The 25,981-nt window shown below is 51.3% G+C and overlaps 1 protein-coding gene across 14 annotated transcripts in view; it reads left to right on the top strand.

Annotated features, from left to right (window-relative positions):
- The first annotated feature begins 2,222 nt into the window (after positions 1-2,222).
- Positions 2,223-25,981, top strand: part of TNK2 (tyrosine kinase non receptor 2) — a 40,656-nt gene continuing 16,897 nt past the window's right edge. For 12 of the 14 annotated variants that reach the window (XM_052635970.1, XM_052635940.1, XM_052636010.1 and 9 more), the window contains exons 1-3: positions 19,754-20,121; positions 23,534-23,714; positions 24,763-24,833. In XM_052635970.1, the coding sequence (XP_052491930.1) occupies positions 20,044-20,121; positions 23,534-23,714; positions 24,763-24,833 (330 nt within the window). In that variant the 5' untranslated portion in view covers positions 19,754-20,043. Of the gene's footprint in view, positions 2,550-15,046; positions 15,186-15,796; positions 15,912-19,753; positions 20,122-23,533; positions 23,715-24,762; positions 24,834-25,981 lie in introns of those variants that run through there. The other 2 variants (XM_052635953.1, XM_052635959.1) reach the window with 2 other exon arrangements.

Here is a 25,981-nt window from a genome sequence, read left to right as displayed (position 1 = left end):
GTTGTGTCTTAGTGGTTCAGAGCAGACTTGGGAGTCAGAAAACTGGATTTGAATCCTGGCTTCACTACTACCAGCTGTTGCTTAATTGCGTACAGCCTCATTTCTATCACCTGTGGCGTCTTGCATGCCCTACACCCTGTCTCGGCCCAGGTTGGGTGCATTCACCTTCCTGCTCTGTGGCCCTGGCTCCATGACAAACGGCAAACCCTACAGACACTGGTAGCGAATAATTTAGTAGGAAGTTGTCCTGCTCACCCCACAGAGCAAGACGCCATGACCCAAATCCACCCAGTCCAGCCCCCATAGACGTCTAGAACCCACCCCTTCTCATTGCCCCACTGTCCTCAGACCAGAGCCTTTGGGCCCAATGCCGGAGAATAGGCACGCAGAGAAGACACCTTTACAGAGTTCTCTGCTGTCTGATCCTTGAGACAGTTCTGTCTGGAGTTGTTTGATTACTATACACATTTTACAGATGAAGTACGGTCAGTAACAGGGCAAGTCTTCGGGTTCTAAGCCTCACCCCCCCGCAAGGCTGCCTGGGGCTGGGTCAGGCAGGCTGCACGGTCACTGGGAAGAAAGAGCTCTGAATTTGCTCCTCCTTTCGAGGTGGAGGCCCAAGAGGGAGCAGTGGAGGAGGGAGGAAGGCCCCCTTTGCCTGGAGCTCTTTCTGCTTGTACTCCCCTAGCAAGAAGTGTCACAGGCCTGAGCCCAGCTCCCCCTTAGACCCAGGAAAACGGTCAAGGCGGTCCAGTTTGGCCTCTGGGCTGCTGCTGAGAGATTAGGATTAGACTCCCTCTCTGCAGTCAAACACTCACTGGATTGGGACCTTGGAAACTTCCCAATTCAGTCTCTTCATTTCAGATACGAAGGAACTGAGGCCAGGGGAAGTGATGATTTTTTTTTTTTTAAACACTACATGGTAAGTCTGGGGAGCGGCTGAACTGCTGCTTAGAATTCGAGGCTCCTATTTCAATGCTCCTCCACTGGGCCCTGTTGACTACACCGGCTGTGTGAACTTTCTACCTTCTGCTTCACGTCTTCTCCCTTTGGCTCCACCAGAAGGCGCAAGCAGCTCGTCCGGTGGGATGAAGAAGGGGGAGTGGTAGCCGGTTTGAAGGAAGAGGGAGAGGGAGGAGTAAGTGGGACAGGGCCCCTTAAAGGGGCGGGTCAATCCCGCCGGGCCCCGCCCCCCTGGGGCGGCGCAGGCGCAGGCGGGCTCCAGGAACTCCGGCTGGAGGGCGGGCGCTCCTGGCTCTCGGGCCGGCGCGCTGGGCCGCAGCACCTGCGGGGGCCGGCGCAGGGCGCGGCGCCCGGCGGGCGGACCTCGACGCCCAGGAGCGAGGGCGGGGAGCCGGGACCGGGATTGGGGGTGGAGAGGGAGGGGACGCTCCCTCGGGGGACGGGGCGGAAGCAGCCGGGCGGGGGGCGGTGTGAGCGGGCGCCGAGGACGGCACCATCTGGAGGGGCGGGACCGCGCGGCCTCTGGGGGGCAGGCGAGTGCGTTGGGCAGTGCCGGCTGGGGGCCCCAGGCGGGGAGTCGTGCAGGAAGAGCGCGGCGGGCTCAGCCCAGGGCTGCCGGAGCAGCAGCCGCAGCGGGTCGGTGTTCTCAGCTGGGGCCCGCAGCAGCTCCGCGGGCTGAAGCTCGGCGTGGAGGAGCAGGGGGGCGTGGGTCCGGCGGTGCAGGAGGAGGGCGGGGTGGGCCCCGGGGTGCAGGAGCGGGGTGGCCGGGGCCACGAGCCCAGCCTGGGGGTGGTGTGGGGGCCGCCGGACGGCGCGGACTGGAGGCGCCCGCCGCCGTGGACTGGCTCCGCGGGCTGGCCGGTGGTGCAGGAGGAGGGGCTGGGGCCCCGCAAGCAGCACCAGGAGAAAGGGGAAGGCAGTCCCGCAGTGCAGGAGCGGGGGGAGGCCCGCACCGGGGTGCAGGAGCGGGGGGAGGGGAGCCCACGCCGGCTGCTGCAGCAGCCCGAGCAGCTGTCCGAGCTCGGGGAGGGCTCTTGGGAGCGCAGAGACGAGCTCGAAAGTTCCGGGGAGCAGTACTGGGAGAGCTGCGGGCACCTCAGACGGGAGGCGGTGGTCCTGGGAGCGGTCCCGGCCCGTCGCAAGAGACTCGAACTGCTGGGGAGGGCCCGGCCAGTGGGGCCCCGGGGGCCTGAGGGGGAGGGACGTCTGGGGGTGCAGGAAGCAAATTGGCTACCTGGGGTACAGGAGGGACAGGTGGTGCGGGCTGTCCAGGAAACATACCTGGACGGGAAGGGGTCCCAGGAAGGGGAGGGGCCCCCTGAGGGGCACAGGATCCGGAGGCGCAGGCGGAGGAGGAGGTGGTAACCCACGGGCCGGCTGCTCAGCACCAGGGCCGGGCTGGGCCGGGGTCGAGGTGAGCGCAGAATGTAGGGGCTTGGGGAGAGGGGAGCAGAAGAGCACCGCGAACCTGGGGGCGTTGGAAACCATTGCCCGGTAGCAAGCAGAGTCCTGCTGGGTCCTTTTCTGCCACCTCAGCTGGGACATCATAGAAGCAGTGTCTGCAGTGAGCCAGTGGAAGGCAGCAGGTAAGGAAGCCCAGTTATGTTCTCAGTTGGAATTGATGTGTTTGGAAGGAGGGGGCTGTAATTATCTCAGGAGAGCGTGGTCTCCGAACTGCCTTTTTTTCATTCCCCGTGTTTAAACCTGGAGAGGACCCAAGCAGTGCAGTTTTCAACGGCAAGGCAGGGCCCCTCCCCCCAGCACTGTTTGTGCCAACTGGAGTGATGGGACATTTCCTTAGAGTCTAGACTGGTGGTGAGACTGTCTGGGTGACTGCCAGGCCTGGGCAGAAGGAAGAGAGTGGTAGCCCTAGGGTGAGGTTGCAGAGGAAGTAATCAGCTCCCCCCACCCCCCACCCCCCCCAGCCAACTACCGGTGGAGGTAGGGGTGCTTCATGCCCTAGCTGGGGTGGTGCAGTCAGCACAGGCTGCCTCACGTCCTCAAATCACATTCCAAAAAAGGGAAGGGGCAGCATTGCAAGGACAGGACCTTATCTTGTAACTGTAGCCACATGAGCTGAGATGAGTGTGGCAACCAGTGACTTGGGCACGAGCCTGACCTGCTCCCGCCACACCTTCTTGTCACAGTTGATTAATAGTGAGGGCCCAGAGCCAAGGATAAATAGTGGGCAGGAGGTTGGAGAGCCACTGGTGAGGCCCTGTCTCCGTGTGGGCTCTCAGGACCGCAGTCTGAAAATGAGGGAGAGGAGGGGTATCTGCATAGCTAGACTCTGGGCATCCTGTGTGGCCCAGACCTCAGCCCCGCCCCAAGGAGGTGGACAGATGAGCAGCTGAGCTGTGGCATCATGAGTTCTGTACCAGTCAGGGCCAGCTTCTAGCCCGGCTTAGAGGTAGGGCTTGCAGAGGTGGGGGCTAAATTTGGCTTCCTTTTGACTCTCTCATGGTCTGGGTGCCAGGCTGTTCATTCCTGCCCCATAGGGACTTGGTGGTTCATCTGTGGGCCTCATCCTCTTAGGGATGTTCATCTCTTACCTGGCACTGTGTGGGTTCTTGCTTCTCTAGCCCTCAGGCAGAGGTGGGTGCAAAATTGCTGCCTATCTCAGGACCATCGCCAAGACCCATCTCTGCCCCAGCCCAGGGAGTGGCTCTGAGTCAGATGGCCCCCAGAACCCCTGTCCCAACCGGACTGGGTGGAGATAGTCCTTTTCTGTCAGGCATGGGGAGTGGTGGTGGCATCCTCAGCAGGCAGCTGCTGGGACTCCGCTGGAGGAGCCGGTTAGCCTGCTCCCCATGCAAACCCAGACTTGACTGTCAGCTTCATCCCACGCCTGCCTGTCATCCTGCCACCACAAACACTCAGGCACCGGAAGTTCAGCTGCTGTGTCCAAGGAGTCTGGCTCTTTTGGGATGGCCAGACTGGTTCTGGCTCTCTGGCTTCAGTGGAGAGAATTGTTCTGAACACAGACACACAAGCGCACACCTTTACCCTTTTTCAGGTTGATTCTTGAATTTGTGGTAGATGAAGAGAAAGAGGACTTTGGCAGGTCTGGGTTTAAACCACTTACTAGCTGTGTAACCCTCTGAGGCAAGGTCATGTCTCTGGGCTTCAGTTTCCTCCTCTGTGAGGTGGGCTGCTGTTTTTCCAACAGCGTCCTCAGTGCAGAGGGCTCAGACCCTTTGCCAACCTAGCGTCCACCTTCCTAGGAGCCATGGGAGTGGGCATTAGGTAGGAGGGGTTGGTGCTCCCAGCCCTTTTCCTGTGTCCCTGAAGTCCGTGATTATTCCCCTGCCCTGTGTTATATTCTGGAAGATGAAGTGCTTTTTCGTTTTTAATAACAGCTTTATTGAGTAACATATTGGAACATATTTTAAACATAATTTAATAAGTTTTAACATTTGTGTATACCTGTAAAACTACCACCACAATCAAGATAACGAATATACCCATTATTTTCAAACTGCCCCCCCCCCCCAAAGTTTTTTGTGACCCTTGGTAATCCATTCATCCTATCCCTCCTTTGCCATCCCCCTTCCCTAGGTAACACTGGTCTGCTTTCCGTCACTACACATTAGTTCACATTACCTAAAATTTATGTAAATGGAATCATACAGTATTTTTGTTTGTTTTGGCTTGGCTTTCTTTAAGTCAGCATAATTATTTTGAGATTCATCCATGTTCTTGTGTGTATCAATTGCTTATTCCTTTTTATTGCTGAGTAGTATTCCTTTGTATGTGCATACCACAGTCTCTTTATCCATTAACCTGCTGATGGGTTGTTTTCAGTTTTTGGTTATTATAGTAAAACTGTTAAGAACATTTGTATAAGTATTTGTATGGACACACACTTTTCTCTTGGATAAATCCTTAGGACTGGAATAGTTGGAGCATATGGTAGTTGTACATTTCATTTTTTAACAAAGTGCCAGACTGCTTTCCACAGTGGTTGTACCATTTTACATCCCCACCAACCAGGTATGAAAGTTCTAGTTTGCTACTTTGTCAGCGTTTGTCAGTCTCTTTAAATTTAGACACACTAATAGGTCTGTAATGGTATCTCGTTTTGGTTTTAATTTGCATTTATGTAATGACTAATGTTGAGCATCTTTTCATGTGCTTATTTGCCATCTGTTTATCTTTGGTGATGTGTCTGTTAAAATTGTTTACCCATTTTTTAATTGTGTGTGGGTTTTTTCCATTCTCAGTTTTGGGCGTTCTTTTGTATTCTGGATTCAAGCCTTTTATGGGATATATGCTTTGAAAATATTTTCTTCCAGGCTTTGGTTTGCATTTTGATTCTCCTAACTGTCTTTCAAAGAGCCAAAGTTTTAAATTTTAATGAACTTCAATTTACCAATGTGTTCTCTTATGAATTTTGCTAGTGGTGTCTTAAGAACTCTGCCTAACCAAAAGCACGATGGTTTTCTCCTATAACTTTTATAGTTACGGATTTTACATTTAGGTCTATGATCTATTTGGGTTTAATTCTTGGGTTAGTATATGGTGCCGGGTGTTCAGTTTTTTGCATGTTCACCAGAATTCAGTTGTTCACCAGAATTTTTTGAATAGACTTGTTTCTCCATGGAGTTGTCTTTGTACCTTTATTGAAAATCAGTTGTGTATGTGTAGATCTGATTGTGAATTTTGTTTTGTTCCATTGATCTAACTTTTCTATCTTTATCCCAGGACCACATTATCTTGATCACTAAATTTTATTATAAGTCTTGAAATCACAGAAAGATCTTGAACTTTGTTCTTCCTTTTCAGAACTGCTGTAGTTATTCTGGGTTTGTTGCACATTTGTATTTTAGAATCATTTGTTAATTTCTACAAGATAGCCTGCTGGAATTGCACTGACTCTATAGACCAATTTGGGGAGAATTGATACCTTAGCAATACTGAACCTGACCCATGAACAATGTATATTTCTGTTTATTTAGAATTGATATCTTAGAATATTGAACCTGACCCATGCACAATGTGTACCGCAGTATTTATTTATATTTTTGAGTTTCACCAATGTTTTGTAGTTTACAGTGTACAAACCTTTTAAATCTTTTGTCAGATGTATCCTTAAGTGTTGCATATTTTTGATGTTGTTATAAATGGCATTTTTAATGGAATTTAGCATTTTGTTTAAAAATGTACCTACCTTAACTGTGGTGAAATATACACAACAGAAAATTTACCATGTTAACCATTTTCAAGTGTATAGTTCAGTAGGGTTAGGTACATTTATGTTGTTGTGCAACCATTGCTCTCATCCATCTCCAGAACTTTTTTTTTTATCTTGCAGAACTGAAACTCTGTACCTATTAATCAACCCCTGTATTCCTCTTTCTACCTCACCCCCTGGCAATCGCATTCTACTTTCTGTCCCTATGAATTTGACTACTCTAAATACCTCATACAGTATTTGTCCTTCTGTGACTGGCTTTTTTGACTTATCATAATGTATTCAAGGTTAATCCATGTTGTAGCATGTGTCAGAATTTGTTTTCTTTTAAGGCTGAATAGTCATCCATTGTATGACTATATTACATTTCATTTATTCATCAATCAATGATTGTTACGACCTTTTGCTATTGCCAACAATGTTGGTGTAAGATGGTGTTGTTTTTTAAATTTCAATTTCCAATTTTTTACTTCTGAATATTATATACTCATATCCTCCCACCTGCTAAACAGACTTGTTCTGGTAGCTTTTTTGTAGCTTCCATTGGATTTTTAGACATGGACTGTCATGTCATCTGCTAGCACAGGCAGCTTTACTTCTTCCTTTCTGGTCTTTATGTCTGTTATTTCTTTTTCTTGCCCGATTGCACTGGCTAATCCTCTGGTATAATATTAAGTGGAAGATTGGATATATTGTTCCTGACCTTCAGGGGAGAGTGTTCAGTATTTCACCATTATGAATAGTTTAAGTTTTTCATGTATGATCTTTATCAGTTTGAAGAAGCTCCCTTCTATTCTTATTTTACTGGGATTTTTATTAGAAAATCCATAGAAATGGATGTTGGATTTTGTCAAATGTCTTTTTCTGTGTTTATCAAAATGATCATAGGGTTTTCTTTTTTAGTTAATGTGTGGAATTGTCATGCATTAATTTTTTTCAAATACTAAATCAACCTTGCATTCCTGAGACAAGCTCCATTGGGTCAGGATGATTATTCTTTTTGTTGCTGAATTCTGTTTTCTAAAGAATTTGTGAAGATTTTTTGCATCTGTCTTTATGAGGTTAGTTTTCTTTCCTTGTAATGTCTGCAGGATTCATGATATACATCTTTATTATAGTCTGCCTTCAAGTGATGTAAGAACCATAAAATAGTACATTTTCACTTTTTCTTTCCTTTACGCAATTATTATCAGAAATTTTATTTATGCATGTGACACCCCCCACGCAGCAATGGTAAAATTTTTGTTTAAACAGTTAATTTATCTTTTAAAGTATTTTGAACAGTAAGAAAAATATGTTAAGTGTTTAACCATGTAGTTGCCATTTCCAGTGCTCTTCATTTCTTTGCATAAATCTATGTTTCTATACTGGAGAAGGAAGTGTCAACCCAGTCCAGTATTCTTGCCTGGGAAATCCCGTGGATAGAGGAGCCTGGTGGGCAACAGTCCATGGGGTTGCACAGAGCTGAACATGACAGCAACTTTCACACACACACGTTTCTATATGGTATTATTTTTCTTCTGTCTGAAGGATTTCTTTTAACATTTATTGTAGTGCAGGTCTGCTGGTGTCGAATTCTTTCAGCTTTTATATATTTAAACAGTTTATTTAGTCTTTATTTTAAAAAGATATTTTCAGTGGAATAGATTTCTAAATCACTAGTTTTAATGACACAGTGCCTCTGTCCTCTCATTTCCATTGTTTTCTGCAAGAAATTTGTTGTCATCTTTGTTCCCTGTATGTAGCATGTCTCCCTTGCCTTTCCCAACTACTTTTTGAGATGTTATCACTGACTTTGAGCAATTTGGTTATGATGTGCAATGATATAGTTTTCTTCTTGTGTCTTGTGTTTGAGTCACTGAGCTTCTTGAATCTGTGGGCTTTTAGTTCCCTGTTCGGTAGCCTGGAAACTCAGTCATAGGGCTGACTTCTCTTTTCCTGTCTCCTAGGTATCACTGGTCTTTGTATCTTGGTATACAGTGTTTTCAAAACCATTTTGTATATTTTGTCCATTTTTCTCTTTTTTGTCTCTGTCAGGAGGAGAAGTCTGATCTATATTGTTCTGTCTTGGCCAAAGATGGGGATTTTACTTTAATTCTCTCATTACCACCCCCTACTCTTCCCATCTTCCAATCCATCCCCTCTGGATGTATCTCATTTTTCGTCAGTCTGTACTATTCATTGTTTATGGTATAATGTAGTGAACCGTGACTTTTCCTTTCCTGCACGCTTTTTTGTTTTTTCTGGAGTTGACTTTTCTTGTTTGCTTAGTTGTCTATGTACCTTGCCGGAGAAGGTGATGGCACCCCACTCCAGTACTCTTGCCTGGCAAATCCCATAGACGGAGGGCCTGGTGGGCTGCAGCTCATGCGGTCGCTGAGAGTCGGACACGACTGAGGGACTTCCCTTTCACTTTTCACTTTCATGCATTGGAGAAGGAAATGGCAACCCACTCCAGTGTTCTTGCCTGGAGAATCCCAGGAACGGGGGAGCCTGGTGGGCTGCTGTCTGTGGTGTCGCACAGAGTCAGACATGACTGAAGCGACTTAGCAGCAGCAGCAGCTATGTACCTTTCAGTTAGACTCTCCACTAGCTGTCTAAATTTCTCAGGATGTCAATTCTTTTAAGAATTCTATCAAATTCACCTTTCTGATGAAGTCTCTTTCAGACCTTGTGCTCTGACAGCATGGATTAATTGCTCTCTATCCCTGATGCTTAGCTGTCCTCCTGGGCTCTCCCTTTCAGTATCCTGGGCATTTCCATCACTGCCTTTCTGTGTTGCGTTTCCCATTTCCTATCTTCCCCTTTGTTGGTTTATTCTCTAGTTTGGTATAGCACATCGTTCAATAGCTTCCCAAGAGGAGGGTGATAGAGTGGTAGATTATTCTGAGACCTTGCCAGTCTGATACTCAAGTCACTTAATTACTGAATATAGAGATCTAGGCTGGAAATGGGCTTCCCTGATAGCTCAGTTGGTAAAGAATCTGCCTGCAATGCAGGAGACCCCAGTTCAATTCCTGGGTTGGGAAGATCCGTTGGAGAAGGGATAGGCTACCCACTCCAGTATTCTTGGGCTTCCCTTGTGCTCAGCTGGTAAAGAATCCACCTGAAATTTGGGAGACCTGGGTTGGGAAAATCCCCTGGAGAAGGGAAAGGCTACCCACACCAGTATTCTGGCCTGAAGAATTCCATGGACTGTATAGTCCATGGGGTCGCATACAGTCCATGGGGTCACAAAGAGTTGGAGACGACTGAACGACTTTCACTTTCAGGCTGGCAGTTGCTCTGGAATCTTAAAAACATTGCTGTTAAGTTCCAGAGTTAACATTGATGTCTAAAGTCATTCCCAATCCTTGTTTTGTCCCCTTGCCCAGAAGTTTATAGCGTCTTTTCTTCATCTCCAGTATTCTTTAATTATGTAGCTTTGGTGTGAACTTTTGCTCTCCATTGTGGCAATTCCCTGTACTTTTTCCTCCATCCCTTCTGTGGTGATTTTAGCAATTTTGATAGCAGAAAATCTCTGTTGGTGTTATTTTATCCCATGGCATGGATGAGATAGACAGAAAACTACTAAATTCATCTTAAGTTTTAATAGACATATTGGAAGAATGGGTTAGGATTTTTGGCTAGGGAAGTATCCATATTTCACTAAAAACAAGAAACACCTTTTTTTTTTTTAAAGGGCTTAATTTGCTAACATTTTAAGACTCAGATTTTTTTTAATTAGAAAAATTAAGAGAAGTGTGTGAATCTAAGGAAGAAATTTTCAGAATGAATTTCTTAGAAATTTAGTAGAATGGTTTTTCCATCGACTGACATTAATAGGATTTAGTGTTAAGAATTATCATCGGAATAGTAAGTAGTCCCGTAAACTGGTTCTCATGGCCATGATGAGAAGGGCCTTCTGAGAGTGGTCAGGGTCAGTGGGGGAGAATATTTGAAAACACGACTGTTCTGGCCAGGACCAATGATTAGCACAATTACAGGCTTTCTCCAGAGCAGCAGTTCTCAACCCCAGTCTGGATTCATCTGAAGAGACTTATCGACATGGTGCCTAAATCTCACTTAGAGCAAGTTTAGAATCTCAATGAGTGGCACCCATACATTGACACTTTCCTACCCACCAGGTGATTTTTTTAATACACAGCTAGTGCAGAGAACCACTGCTCCAGAGTTTAGCAGAGCCCCTTGCTTCTCAGAGTGTAGATTAAGGACCAGCACATTATCACTAGGAGCTTGTTAGAAATGCAGAACTTAGGCCCTACCCCATATCTGTGGAATCTGAATCTGCATTTTAACAAGAATCCTCAGGTGATCTGTATGGGCATTAAAGTTTGAAATAGTACCTCAATTATTTATTTAACAAATAGATTTGCAGATAGATCTGTTGAACAAATTTATAAGCACCTACTGCCAGGGCAAGACTGCTGGGAGAGGTGGTGATGGGTCTGTTGAATTTTTTATGTCTCCTGTCCTGTTTGTAATTTCTTATTCCCCTTGTTTAAAAAAAAATAATATCCTCTTCTTGTTTTGTATAAGAAGACAAGATAAAACGTCTTGTCTCTCTCAGGATATTAATGAGCATTTTCTGTCAGAAATTTTCTTCTCTTGTGTAGTCTGTTTCTTCTCAGCTCTTTTTTTCTGTGTTTTTCTTCCTTCCATGTTAGAGGCTTTGCTTGGGCGTCTGAAAATTTTTTTGTCATCTGCTCTTGACTATAAGCACTGGGTGGTCTTTTTGACCGGGCCTCTTCGTATGATGACCTGGCTGGACAGTTTGAGGGGGACTCCAGGGTTGGTTTCTTTGTTATCTTTCTTGCCTGATCAGGGTCCCGGGAAAGGATACCCCTGTCCTCTGGTAGGAGATGGAGGCCTGGCTGCTGGTTACTGGAGGGAAGGGAGAAGGGGAACTAGAATCGCCACATCTGTGTGTGCTCTCCTTTTTAGGGCCACGGCACCCGGCTCTCAGCCAGGCCTGCTGTGCCAGTCAGGGACCGGCAGTTTACCTCTGAAGAAAAGTCCCGACTTTGCTGGGTGGTACCAGGGCAGCCACCCAGTGGCTTTGTACTGGGGAGGGAGTCCAGAGGGGTCTTACTGCTTCTTAAACAGCTTTTAACTAATCCTGTGTATTTTTAGCACTTCTCTCTGTCTCCTGTTCTTCTAGAGGTTTCTGGGGCTGCTCGTTCTCAGGTCTTCTGAGGATTCTGTGAGGGGCAGTCAGGCACTTTTCACCCTGAGATCGGGGGTTTTCTCAGATCGGCTCTCCGTAGCCACTGGTTCATCCGCTTTCTGGCTGCTGAAGCTTTGTTGTGGTTTTTCTCCTCTACTCCTCTTCCTGTCCTTAGGGACTTTTGCCGTTCAGAAAGTGTCTCTTTCGACAGTTGCCGCCTCAGTCAGGTTTTGGGAAGAAGTGGAATTACGTGCATGTATGCCATGTGTCTTTTCCTGAAACCTCTGTCCCCTCTTTAAACTTCCTCCCAGGATCCATGAATTCATTCAGTTAAATATAAACAAATAGGATCCAGTCCTGCCCTCCATGAGCCCCAACCCTCCAACCAAGCTGTTTCGTGTCCGGTTGTATATGGACTGAGTTCTGGTTCACCTGTTACTCCCTGCACGACCCTGGTCATGTCTCCAGAGCCTCAGTTTCCTCATCTGTAAAACCGGGATAATGTAGGGTAATAAGGGGGAAGGTTATTCAGGCAATAAAAAATGAAAGCTTTTAGTAAAGAACTTGCCACAGTGTCTTTTTGAGGACCCGGGTTGTGACTTCTCCGTCACACTCCCCCAGACCTAGCATAGGGTGAGCACATAGTGGGTATGTGGTGAGTGACTGGAGGAGGCGGGTGTGGAGAAGTTTGGTCTGGGCCCTCCTTCAGCACCTCTAGGTTCTGGGAGCCACAGGCTTCTGCTGGAGGTGAGAACTCCAGGTTCTCCGTCTCTGCCTGTCGCCTGGATGCTGTGACTCCCACTGAGGCAGGTTCTCCTCCCAGGCCCCTGACCTTGGCCAGGCTGCCCCTTCATGGCTAGAAGGGAATCACCGTTGCTCTGAACTGTTGATCTCCCCTCACTTGTAGGGATCCATTCCCTACGACAGCTTCTAAGGCACCTGAGATCTGGCGTGGTCCTTCCCTCTCAGGGTCTCAGTTTCTTTATGGCTAAAATGGGTGGGATTTAAGCTACCTTAAAATATTTTGTAGTCCCTGACATTTCTCTCCCTCCCACCTTCGGACTCCTCCTCTCCCAGTTCAGCAGTCCACCCTGCGCTGGATATTCCTAGTTCCTAGGGTTCTGGTGTGGACATGGTCCCAGGGGGATGAGCAGTCCTGCTCTCAGAGTAAATGCTCTCCAGTTCACAGCTCTGGCTTTATTCCCCACCCCACCTCCAGGCCCCAACAATAGGCCCCTTCAGCTCTAGGCTCTTGCTGAGGGGCTGGGGGTGGGGTGAGGCCCGAGCGGGACCAGCCCTGGAAGAGCTCTGGGAGTGGCTGGCTGCTGGGAGCCGCACTCATCCTTCATCTCTTCCCAGGAGCCTGTACTTCTGGGCCTTGGTGCCGTGATGATGCTTGGGCCAGAGGGTGCTGAGAGGCAGCTTGCTGCAGTGCCCTGCATCCCAGCCCTGGCACTCAGGCGTGTGTGGTGCGTGTGTGCAAGAGCCCTAGACAGCTCACAATTCACCCACTGACACACGCGGGTGGTGTTTATATGCGGGGGAGGGATGCCTCAGGAATGTGTCAGGACTCTGTGTCCTCTCTCCGGGTGTCATGGTTGGCACACCAGTCTTCAACTGAGGGAGCGTGAAACAGCTGCAAAATCCGCTCAAGCCCGAATCGATAGATATGGGGAGGTGCTGGGCTCAGCCTGGGCCCGTGTTGTGCTGTTTAGTCAGCTTCTTCCCTTTGCTTTCTGGAAGTTACACTTCCTTCTCTGTTGGAGTTGAAGGAGATGAGGCATAGGAGGGCCTCTGGACCTGGTGTGTGTGCCCCGGCTTCCACGCCCTGCCTTCCCACCCTCTTACTCCCTTGTCCCTGTCCTTTCTCTCTCTTTGAGGCTGGGATGCCTGACAACCCAGACCTCCTTCCCATCAGTCAACCCTGTGGCATCCTGTACCCCAGCTCTCCCTCCCTCAGCATCTCCGTCCAGTCTGATGAGAAGGCAGTCTTCAGTCAAAACTCCCCCTCTGTCTTGAGCGACTCCTGTGCTCTCCCCCGGGGCTGAAGTAGCTCTGTGGGAGCAAAGTAGCTTAGTAGTTCTGGGACGGGGGTAACTGTGACGAGATTGGTTGCCCACAGAGTTACTTGGTTTTCTGGATTAGAAATAATGACGGAGGGTAGGGGTTTGGGGGGGAGCGGAGCAAAGCCAGAGCCAACGAGGGCAACCAGGCTTATTCCTGATGTTCACTGGACATAAGGTGGCACCAGCTCAGTGGAATAGAGACAGGTCCATCACAAAGGCTTGAGGTCCTTTTCAGCAAACTCTCTTGACCACCTGTGCCTTGCCAGATTCTTCCTTCAGGGTGACATAAACAGATGGTTATTTTACAATGTACAAACCACAAGAGAGGTACATATGTAGGGCTCCCTCAATATAATTTTATATTAATACAGAATGGTACAGAAACAGTGACCCTTAAAGGATCAGAACATGATGGATAATTAAACATTTTTTTTCCATTCTCTTAACTATTTTCCATGTGTGCTATTATGTGATATGCCACTTTGGTTTCAAATATATTTTAACAAGATAACATAGGAAGCATTGTAAAAAAAAAAAAAACCATTTGGGAATAGGAAATAGGAATTTACAAAGGAAGTGATGTTTTAGCTGGGTCTTGAGGGATGTGTAGGAGTTCTTGATGTAGACAGTAAATCACAAAGCTTAGCGCAAAGACATTAAGCCAGGAAAGGCTATTTGATTTGGTTGGAATATGGAGACATTTGAAGGAAATGATAAAAGGGGTGGAGGTGGACAAATATGCGAGAGGTGGATTGTTGAAGGGCCTTGTAGTTGGCTCAGTGAGGAGTTACAGAAGGATGTAAGCAGGAAAGGAACTTCAGACCTGTGTTCAGATGACAGTGTAACTGTAGGGAACTGTGTACCAGATGCTGTGCCAAGTGTGCTATTCATGACCTCACTGAGTTTGCACTTGATGCAGGAGGCACTGTTTATTTCCATTTTACAGATAAGGAAATTGAGGCTTAGAGGTTGTCATTTGCCCAAATGATTAGAGAGTGATACAACCAAGATTTCAGTTCAGGTTCTTTCTAACTCTTGTCCCAGTGAGATTGATGGGAGGAAGAATGAGGAGGCAGAGAGCAGATTTTGTGGTCTGCCCCATGGGGGAGTAGGGAGTTATGGTCAGGGAGCCCAGGGTGAGGTTTCCAGCCTAGGTGGCTGGCGTTGGCTTATGACATTTTCCCTCCGGAGACAGGAGCACATGCTTGGTTTGAGGTGGAGGAGGCTGAGCGCAGTGTAGACACGCGTGGTAGCCCTGCATCCCCCTGGCCGAGCCAGCTAGGCATGTCTGGAAACACAGGTCTAGAGCTTCAGGAGCTCAGGAATGCACATGGGGCTAATCGGAGTCCTGGGAGGAGAGGAGGTGACCCCCAACCGCCACCCCCCAGGTACAGAGAGAAGGAAGGGAGAGTTTCAAAGTCTTAGGAAATACCAGCAGTTAAAGGAGAAGGGTGAAGAACCTTCAGGGTTAGTTAGACTCAAGGCCTGTGCGCCCAGCAGTGCTGGCAGATATGCCTCAGCCTTGGCTGTCCCAGGACCTCAGCTGCCAAGCTCCCCTGGAAGGGAGTGGGTCGCTGTGTCCTGGAGATGGAGAGGATGTGGACAGCCATGGTGTGTGTCTGAATCACCCTCTTCTCTCCCTTGGCCTGTGGCCAGCCTCCTCCCAGACCAGTGTGATTTCAGACCTGGGATGACCTGAAGGAATGAGGTTTCCTGATGCAGTTCCTCTGGGATGAAGTCCCACGGGGAACCAGCCTGGCCCTGGTCCAGAAGCTTAGGCCCTGCACACAGAGGGGTGAGTTGAAGTTGACTGGGCTTGGTGGGGCTAGCATGTGGAGGCAAGATAATCCTCAGGTCGGAAGAAGAGCCATAACCTACCCCCCGCCCACCCCACACACTCTTTCTCCTCTCCTATATGCTATCTTCCCTCCAGAGCCTGGAGAAGAGGGAAGGCAGAGGTGGGAGAGGGCTGGCCTGGAGGTGGGGTTGGCATATATTCCCGAGAATACGGTAGATTGTTTTGGAAAAATCCTCTGGCCGGAAATTACATGTCACGTCTGCTCCTCAGTGTGGATCTGTCACTCCACTGATACTGTAGGAGAGCCTGGGGGAGGGGAGGGGAGGGGACAGCAGAGGCAGGCTGGTTCCTAGCCATCATCGGCTCCCTTTGGAGATAAGGGGCCAAGTTGTTGATCACGGGGTGTACCTGTGGGGTGGATTCCCCAAACCCGAGAGGTAGTTTGGATCTTGTGGATGTCTTGTAACAGGATGGCAGTAGGAGGCAAGAGATTTAGGAAGGGAAGAGGCAGGGAGAAAGCAGGAAGGGGCAATGGTTTAGATCGTACCCTTTATCCAACCTGGAGAAGGGATGCGTGGGCATCTTTTTCAACCTCTCTCTCTCCACAGTCTCCTGAGTTTGGGTTCCTGCTGCTGTTCCCAAAACGAGTTTCTGCCTTCTGGAGCTCTGGAGACCTGCAGTAGGAGCAGAGGAGCTTCTGCCTAGAATAAGCACTTCTGCCTGGTAGGGTCACTTCCCTGGTGGCTCAGCAGTAAAGAATCTGCCTGCAATGCAGGAGACCCCGTTCGATCTCTAGGTCAGAAAGATCCCCTGGAGAAGGGAATGGCAACCCACTCCAGTATTCTTGCTTGGAGAATCTCATGGACAGAGGAGCCTGGTAGGCTACCATCCATGGGGTCACAAAGAGTTGGAGACAACTGAGTGACTAACAACACGTACCCTGGCAGGGTCATCCCCTGTACCAACATGCTTCACGGTGGAGAAGGAACTTTTGAAGACAGTGAGCCTTATGGGAACTCACTTGGTGCCCACTTGGGGTCTCTTTCCTCAGTCCTGAAGTGGTGTGTGTTGATGCCTCCTCCTCTGCCCCAGTCCCCAAAGGGGTGAGGGTGCCTTGAGCTCAGCCCTAAATAGCTGGTGCTGAGGAGTCAGTGGATGCTTCACATGCCATCGTAATGAGAGGGTGTGCATGTGGCACCTTGGGGCCCTCCGGGCTAGAGGGAGAGGGAGCCTCTGCAGTGGGCCTTCCTCCATTGGCAGTGTCCTCATCGCGGCACTGGGGAGACTGCCCCTTGGACTCATGTTGGAGCAGCTCCTCCAGCATGAAGTGTGGGTACTTGCACTCTTCTGAGGCCACAGAGGTCAGCCCCAGCACTCTCCCCAGCCCTGAAGGCTCTGAGCTCCCTGGCGCTGGGCCAGCATAGTCTTGGGGTGGGGTCCGGGAGGGATGGCGGCAGGGAGAAGTCAAGGCCGGGAGACAGAGGCGGGGGCTGCGGTGGCCTGCGGTCTCCTTCCCTGTGCGGATGCTGGGGGCGTGGCTTCCATAGCCGGCGAGGAGTGGGCTGGGCAGGTTAGCTGGGAGTGCGGAGCGGCAGTGCGGAGCCGCGGCGGTGCACTGCGGAGCTTGCCAGGTGGGCGCATTCTTGCAGCCAGGTAGAAGCTGGGCTGAAAGGAGAGGTTTCAGGCCCCAAGGTCTGGAGGGAGGGGTCTCTGGTTGAGTCAGGATAGGGGCTCTTGGATGGACTCCCCTCCTTATCATGGAGTATGGGGGCCCTTGAATTCCCAGGACCTGACCGGTGGCTCTGAGGTCCTGGAGGCGGCCAGGGGCTGAGGGGAGCTGTGGGTCTGTGGTCAGTAAAGGTGCGGGCCCCCACCTGGCTCTCTGGGTCGGGGCGAGAGGGCAGCTGGTGGCGCTGCTCTGCGGAGAGATGGCTCCTTGGAATGGAGGCTGGGCACGGGATTGGGGGAAGGGCAGCCGCAGGCACAGCGGGAGAGGCCGCTAACCAACCCGCTCTGCTCGGGCTGCAGGTGGCAGATGTGGGGCGCATGTGGGGCAGAGGACCCGGCCTTCCCCTGGCTGGGGCGCTATAAGGGCCCCTGCCCTCCTTCTGAAGGATGTCGGAGGCCCGGCCCCTCAGGACGCAGGGCAGTGACGCTGCCGGTGCGCTGGAGCGGTGGGGGGCTGCGGGAGGGCTCTGCTCCCCTCTCTGGCCCGAAAGCCGGGAGTTTGGATTTCATGGGGAAGAGATCCGCATATCAGCGCCTGACTGGGGCCGAGGAGGAACCGCAGGTAAAGGGGCAGCCAGATAGCTGGGACCCCGTCGCCTGCTGGTGAGCTAAGGGCAGCCTGTCAGGAGTGAGGGGTGTCTTTGCTTCTGGGCCCCAGGACAGATCCTGGGGGCTAGGAGGCCGGGTGAAGAAGGGTGGTGTGTTTGTGTGTGGGTTAGGATGGGGAAGTCAGTAATGGTGAATTCCTGTTGCTGACATCTGCTTCAGTGTCTCTTGAGTCCTTAGGACCCAATTAAGCTGCCCTTTGGGCTTGCCTTAGTGCTGCATGGGAGCACTGGAAGCGCTGCCAGGATATGGATTTAGTCTTACACGGACACAGAGTCCGTGTGCCTGGACATTCCCTCTTACTGGCTTTATGAATCTGGCTTTATGAATTAAGCCAAATGTCCCTGTTTGCTTTGGAAAATATGATCAGGGTGTTTATGGGTCTGCCTCCCTTACCCTTGGAGATCAAGCACTTTCTCTCTTGGCCAATAGAGGGCAGTCACTGACAGGACAAAGCTGGGGAAGAAGGGTGCTGTTTTCCAAGGCTGGGAGAAAGGGGTCCAGAGCTGGTCTGAGCTCTGACCCCTGACCACGCTTTGCTTTTCTTCACAGCCTCCTACAGGTGGATTGCTGAGCAAGTTGTTGAGGCTTGTTCTTACCTGACTTGCAAGGGGAGAATCAGGTCTGGGGTTCCAGTGAGTTTGGGACACATCTTTCTGGGCAGTTGTAATTTTCAATTCGGCCCTTCCAATCCAGTAGTTCCCCCAACTTTCGACAGAGGGAGTGATCCTGCTTAAATTGTCCCCTGTAAGTCAGGTGCCTGGGTCTCCTTCAGAGTGGTGCTTGGTGGGAGGAAGGTAATAGGTTTCTCTGTGCTGTGGGCATTGTGTGCCAGAGTTTAGGGGAAAATTAGCTCTAGTGTGACCGCGACCTGACCTCCTCTTGTCCATTAGCTGTGATTCCATTCTAAGACTGGTGATTCACTGGGACCCAGGAGAGGCTGCACCTGGCTGGCATCATAAGTGTTGGGTAGTGGGGGATGAGAGGGGGATGGGAAAGAGGGACTGATTGCTGGGGGTGTCCCATTCCCCCTCCCCCTGCCTTGGGTCCAATCAGGAAATGTCTGTGCCTTCAAGCACCTCCTTGCCAGGAAGGTCAAGCACTGAGAGAGAGGCCCTAGAAAGAGCCTGGGATGCTGACTCCCCAAAACTCTCACTCCAGCTGCCTATTCCACCAGCCAGCTCGGGCTCCCAGAACTGGTGGCCAGCTGGAGAGGGACAAGAGAGCAGTGTGCAAGAAACAGGGGCTCCCTGGGCATGGCTGAGGGTGGGGGCTGAGGGAGCCTGAGAGAACTTCCTGCAGCTGTCAGGTGTGTCTGGGGGCTGTAGTGAGGGGGGTGTAAGAGCAGCTGGCATCCTTGAGGAGGGCCAGAGGGATCAATTGTCAGCTCTAGGAACGTGGGGGGCCCAGGGGGGTTAATGGAGTGACGCAGTTCCCTCTAGCTGGGGCTGTGTCTCTGTATGTAGGTGCTGTTCAGGAGACATCTTATAGCCTGGAGTCCTATAGTTTTGGGGTGAGCCATCACAGGTTTTAGGGGCATATTTGTTTTTTTTGAGGGGGCTTTGGATCTTGGCCAGCTGGTCTGGGGAGGCAGCATCCTGGGTGATGTGCCTAGCAGACAAGGGAACCCCAGGGGAGGGGGTGGAGATTCCTCACTGTCCCCCCCCACCCCCACCCACCCTTGGCTGGACTGCCCCACTCTGGCAGGCTGCCAGACTCCTATTTCCGTCGGGCACCAGGGTAACAGGGCCACATTAGGGCCTGAGCCAGGAGACGCCCGCCAAGGCGGGGGCTGGGAGATGGGGGAGGGTCTCTGAAGGATCTGCATGCAAGGTCCAGGATTGACTTTCTGGTGTCCAGGCCCCCTCACTAGCCCTCAGAGCCCCCACACAAGCACATATGGGGGCCTCTTTGTATATTGCTGCTTGATTGACATGGCCCCCACCCTAAAATCCCAGGAGTTGTCTGTGACTATGGGGGCTGGGGTGGAAGCCAGAGACAGGGGGCCTTGTGTATGTGGAGGTGGGGGGGGCAGTGCGGGTGGCTGGGAGGAAGAGTCCCCCCATTCCCGCCGCCTTCTTGGCAGTGATTCAGAAAGGTCCTTTTTCAGCCAGTGTCAGAGCTGCTCAGCTGGGGAGGGAGGGAGGCGGAGGGAGGGCGGGCAGTTGGGTGGGGGAGCCTGGGAGTAGGGCTGAGCTGTGACCACTGCACTGGAGAGAAGACAGAGAGACAGGACAGAGGACCCAGGCTACAGCCACCCCAGAGAAGAACTAACTTGCTCCTGCCAGGCTGTCCAGCTGTGGAAGCAGCTGTAGAGTAGAGCAAAGGGGACCACCCTATTTTTCTGCTGTATTCACCGCTTCTGGTGTGGGCTCTGGGGGGCCTCTGGGGCAGACCTCTGGCTAACCTCCCTTCTGGGCAGTACCTGCAGTTCAGGAGCTGAGACCACTGCTCCCCATCCCCCCCACTTCTTGGGCCAGAGCCCCGGTGACCTGGTCAGGGTGGGTCCGCCTCCGTGGAGATGCCAGCAGCTCGTCGGTTCCCGGGCCTCGAGCTCTCGTTCCCTCTTCTAGCCAGGCTCCGGCGGAGACTGTACACAGTGAGTGGGGGGCTGGGGGCGGGAGTGGACGGCCGGGACTGCATCAGCTCGTCAGAGCCAGCCCTGCACTGCGGGCCAGCGAGCAGGATGGGGCGGGCTCGACAGGGGCTCAGGGCTTCTCTGCTCCGGCGGCTGCGTTCTTGGTGACGAGTGTGTCAGAAAAGTGTTGTGTGGGAAGTGTGTGTGCCAGCCACGAGAGCTACACGTGTCAGACACAGGTGTGTAGACTGGGCTGTGCTGGGGGAAGCAAAGACACGGGCTGGTGGTGGGATGTCGGGGGAGGACTTGTCCAGGGTCACCCTGGGCTGGGGGGTAGAGCCAGGGCTGGGACCCTGGCTGCGTTCTTCTTTTCCCCGGGATCCCAGTGTTCTCTCCCATCTTCCCACACAGGCCCCCCCACGCAGAGCAGCCCTGTTCCCAGGGTTGGGGAGCAGGGAGATTTGTTAGCTGGTGTTTCAGGAAAAAGGAACAGGCCAGACTGTGCTTTCTCAGAGACTTCTTCAGGGGAGGGGCCCCTGGGTCTCCCCCAGCCCTGACCACACAGGGCAGTTCTTTGAGCTGTTCTCAGGAGTGGCTGCCTCCTGTCCCCAGGAGTGTAGGGTTGCAGGGCCTGGAGCACTGGGACTTGGGGACTGGGGAGGGCGCGATGGGGGTCTTCAGACCACCTGCTCTGGTGGCCAGCCTCATCTTAGGCTGAGCCGTGCAGGGGGTGGGATCACTCTGCTCCAGGGACCAGGTAGTGATGATGGAGGCACAAGCTGGCCTCCTCTGGTCACTCCACAGAGAGACACTGCCTGGGTTAGTGATTTTCACAAGGGTCCTTTGGCGTTTTCTTCTGGAAAGAAGTGGTGCCCTGTTCTCTTTAAGTCCATACCCCCTTGTTTGTAATGGATGGCTTTGTTGAGGATAAGTGAGTTAATCAGCTAAGTGCTTAGAACTGTGCCCAGCATCTGGTTAACTGTAGTTGAAGTGTTAGTTATTTTTATTTTTCTTAAATAAAATTAATAGAAATACAACCTGTTTATTCTGTGTGTAGGAGCACGTGCCTATGTGTGTAGTCAATCAACATAATGCCTCCTGTAATATAAAAGAAAACTGAAAGGAAATCAGTTGTAACATCTCATATATTCTACTATGTGAGTGCAGTGGGACAGTTATGAAGCAGTCAGATGCTAAGACCTCAGGAAGAGCCAGCATGGAGGCAAAGATGTTGTCAGGCAAGTGCTGACTGAGAGGAGACATTTGAAATAGTAAGGATGGGCTGTCTGCAGTGACCTCTTTCTGAATGGTGGACAACTTCTCAGCTCCAAACAAAGCAAAAGGCCAGTTTCTCCTCAGTTTAAACAGCAGTTCCATTCTAGGAAAATTCAGTCTATATTAAAATTGCAAAAATATTTTCTTGTTCGTGTGTAAAATGGAATTTGATTCTCTGTTCAGATGATTTTAAGTTTTTCACCTGCATAAATTAAGTTGTATGGGATCTGGGACTGTATGAGAATCCCAGCCACCCATTCACTGCCACTAGCGGTCCCCAACATATTGACAGCCAGACATGTTCTCTAAGGGGGCTACCCAGCCCTCCTGAGAACCATGTGGGTGAACAGTTAGGGCTTACAGTTTGGAAACCCCCTTCTGGGCCGCCGCCTTGGTGGAGGAGCCAGGATTTGAACTGAGGGCGTCTCGTTTCTGTCTGTGGCTGTTTGTACTGCCCAGGGCTGCCTGGGAAAGTCTGAGCTCCTGGCACTGGGCTGGCAGCTCCGCTGGGAATTGTGGGGGCAGGAGGCTTGCCCTGGGCCCGGGCTGTGAGCTCCTGCTCTCCCAGAGCGACCTGGGAGGAGAGCTGGGGGCACAAGCCTGCCTCCCAGTGGGGAGGAGGGGTTCTCGGAGCAGCTGGCCTTTGCCCTGGTGCCTGTCTTCTTCAGCGGGGATTGAACGCAGGTCAGGGGTGGGCCAAGCCCTCAGCTCTGAGAGGGTCTTACTCAGACCAGGATGGGTTTGATGTCTGATGAGTCAAGCTGCCTAGCTTTGTGGGTGCCGCTGGCCTCATTCTCTGGGCCCCAAGGAGTATAGGCCAGAGCCCACTCCCTGGTGGCCCTGTGCCTGACTGTGACCTGCACGTAGTTTTGTTTGGCCAGCACAGTGTACACACGTGCTTGCGTGTGTATACTTCTAACTTGAATTAGTTGACATAGTTCAGAAGTCAGGAGAAAAATCTAATGTCAAGTGTAAACAAGGAACAGAATGGTGTGGGTAATGGGTGAGTATGTGTGTGGGGGGAAAACAAGTCTGGAAGAATGGGTAAAAGTCATTAACGCAACTGACTTTGGGGAAGAGGGTGAGGTGGCTGTGCAACAGGTGGGGATGAGACTTTATTATGGCTTCTGTGTGCCTTTTGGTATTTCACATGTGCCTTTATTACCTTTTCAAAAAAATTTAAAAGATATTTACTTGGCTATGTCGAGTCTTAGTTGCTGCACGTGGGATTTTTGTTGCCCTGCACAGGCTTCTCTCTAGTTATGGCTTAGCTGCCCCACGGCATGTGGGATCTTAGTTCCCTGATCAGGGTTTGACCCCGAGACCCCTGCATTGGAAGGTGGATTCTTTACCACTGGACCACAGGCAAAGTCCCTCAAACTTTTTTTAATGGTGAGATTTCACACATAGATTCTGATTTCCGGTATTTCTTTTAAAAATTGAAAAGTTTTGACACCACTGGGCCACAGCCTGTTGTGACAACTGTTGACTGTAGCTGAGCCACACTGCCTCCCTGGGCTGCGGCTGCAAGCCCGCCCCGGCCTCCACCCTTCTTTCCCTCCGACCTCCTGTGGTTCTGTGTGGTGCCTGGGGAGTGTTTTTTGGACCAGAGGAGAGGCTCCTACAATGTCAGGCATTGGGAGGAACATGCTAGAGCTCATCTAGTCCCTGTGGGGTCCCTCAGATCTGCAGAGCTCATGGATGGGTCTCAAGGGACACTGCACCGCGCCCCCCCCCCCCCAAACTTTTTTAAGTAGAACATTATGAATAGGAATGTGTGTATTTTCCTGGAGACACAATTGATATTCTCATCAGATTCTTACAGAGTTTGTGATGCCAGGAGAGTCGAGCCAGTGGGGAACCAGAGGACAGAATTTGATCTCAGGTCACTCGACCACAGGTGACAGATGTGGGGAGTAAGACCCTGACTTCAGGGCCCGGGCCATGTCCCAGGCACCCCAATTCTACCCCTGTTGTCATAGGAAGCAGAGCATGGCTGTAGGCTCTTACCACGTACAGCTGTTCTGGGGAGCAGGAAGGGGGTTTGAGTCCTTCCCTGCAGCACACAGTAGGATGTGGGTAAGCCCAGGGCAGTAGCAGGGCCGCATGTTACCTCCCTTCCTTCTGCAGTCCCTAAGCAGCTCTTCTGTTCCCACAGAGGCTGGGGAGCAGCAGCATGCAGCCGGAGGAGGGCACGGGCTGGCTGCTAGAGCTGCTGTCGGAGGTGCAGCTCCAGCAGTATTTCCTGCGGCTCCGCGACGACCTCAACGTCACCCGCCTGTCCCACTTTGAGTATGTCAAGAACGAGGACTTGGAGAAGATTGGCATGGGCCGGCCCGGTAGGTGGGGGTGTTGGCCTCGCCCATCGTCACCCCATGGACCAGTTACCTTGTTTGTCCTTAGAACTGCCAGCCTCGTGGAAGAGCCCTCCCTGCTTTGTTCCGTGGAGCGGCAGAGCTGAGAGCTCTCACTGCCTGTCCAAGATCCGGCCCCCTACCTCCCCAGGTGGGGCAGAGGGGTATCCGTAGACGCTGTGCACGATGAGTGTGCAGTGGTGAAGGTGAATTGCAGTTGGAGAAGTCTGACTTAAATTTCCAGCTACTCAGGATTAACACACACTGAGTTTTGTTTGTGCAGACATATGTAGGCTGTATTTCTTCCATCTCCTCCTCATTTGTAAATGTAGAATTGAGTCTGTGCTTAACACCCGGAGGGCTAGTGTCTGGAGGTCCATGGAGAAGGAAAGATAAAAACCCTCAGATGGATTCTGCCTTTCTCCTGATCTTTCCCTTTCTCTCGTCTCTCCTACAAAGATCTGTTCTATAGGCTAACTTCCCCAACCCGCCCCATGTGTTTAGCCTAAAAGTACTGACTGTAGCTTCTGGAAGTCATGGTGTTTCTTGTTTCATTAGCAACTTTTTAGTGCATTCAGCCTAAAATAGCTAAATAAGCGATAATGTGAGAATTTAAATACTGATTTACGCTGCTTGTAGCCTAGAGAACTGACAGTTAATGCCAGTAACATAATACAGTTTTATGGGAGAAAAACTCAAAATTGAAGAAATTCTGTCCATTACCTTGACTTAACTATTTTTTCTTGAGAGTTGACATAAGAGTACTACTGTTCAATTTAGAGAGTTGACATAAGAGTACTACTGTTGAATTTTGGTGGTTAAACACCTCCATCCACTTGGAGAAGAACTGCCTGGAAGTGGGATGCAGCGCCCGTCTGGTTAATGGCGGCCGCCCCCTGGTTGGTGGGGATGGCTTGTTCCCTTGGCGTCGCTGTACTGCACAGTGTCCTCCCCCAGGAGGACTGAGGAAGCAGCCTCTGTAGGGATATGAGCACCTTAACAGCATGGGTTCCCCTTCCCCCCTGCCCCGCAGGCCAGCGGCGTCTGTGGGAGGCCGTGAAGAGGAGAAAGGCCATGTGCAAACGCAAGTCCTGGATGAGCAAGGTGGGTGGACAGGGAAGGAGGCGGGAGTGGGGGTTCATCGGGGCGCCTCTGACGTCACCTGGGAGCCTTCCCCCGTCCCTGAGGTATAATCTCACACTTGGTACAGACCTCCTCCTCCGGAGTCTTATCAGGCAGGGTACTTGCAGAGCTGCCTGGCTAAGTGTCTGTCTCCGCTGGAGACGGTGCTGAGTGGCCTGTGTGCAGCCTTGGCTCCTGCTGGGCCGTGGTGCCGGGCATGGAACAGGCGCTTGTTGACAAGTGCTCTGTAACTTGAGCCCTTGCGCTGTGTTGGGGCCAGTGTCCAGTATGGGGCGGTGGGACTGTCTGGACCCAGGATGGCTTTGCTTCCCTCCTCCCCCACCTTCCTAGTCTGTGGAGGGTTTCTCTGGTCTACTGGCCTCCCTGACAGCTTCCTTCCCCAAGGCCTCCCCCACCCCGCTTGCTCTAATTTGGGTCTGTGGAGTGGTGAGTCCCAGGTCTGACTCAGTGGAACTTTGCCCATTGTCTGGAAGACAATGCGAGAGGAAATGAACCAGCCGGGCCTTCCCACCCCACTTCTGGCCTCAGGGTTGGGTGGGGGGTGGGCAGTACCAAACAGCTGGACCTGGGATTGGGCAGCAGAGATTTCCTGGCTGTGATCTGGCAAAGGGGCTGTCTCTTGGGATCCTGTGGCCTTTTCTGGGGACACTGTCCTGGTCCCTTGCCCAGGTTTTCAGGAAGGATAAGTGTGTTGGGGCGGTGAAGGCAGGAGAGAAGAGTTGTGTGATGTGCAGGTCTCAGGGGTCTTGGATCTACCTCCGACTCACTGGAGGTCCCTGGGCCGGTCAGTTGACCTCTCCAGATTTGAGACATGTGGTCAGTAAAACAGTGCCAGCCACACTGCCCAGCTCACCTCAGAGCCTTGAGGAGGATCCCTTGAGAAGAAAGCTGTGAAGGGCCTTGTCAGCTGAACGTGGCTTGCAAATGGAAGAGATTCCAGTTGCTGGGAGGAGAGATGGAGCAGTGGTCAGAAGAGGCCCTCAGATTGGAGACCCCTTCACCCTGTACACAAGACTCTGCCAGCCTTGGGGGCAGGTGCCCAGCTGAGCAGAGTGTGCCACCTCAAGGGCTTTGCATGCCCTGGTAGGGTGGCCATGTCAAACTGACAG

This window comes from Budorcas taxicolor, chromosome 1 (genome assembly GCF_023091745.1).
Source record: "Budorcas taxicolor isolate Tak-1 chromosome 1, Takin1.1, whole genome shotgun sequence".
In the NCBI taxonomy this organism is placed as follows: domain Eukaryota; kingdom Metazoa; phylum Chordata; class Mammalia; order Artiodactyla; family Bovidae; genus Budorcas; species Budorcas taxicolor.
Note: the sequence above shows the minus strand (reverse complement) of the source record. Positions and strands in the feature narration are given on the sequence as shown.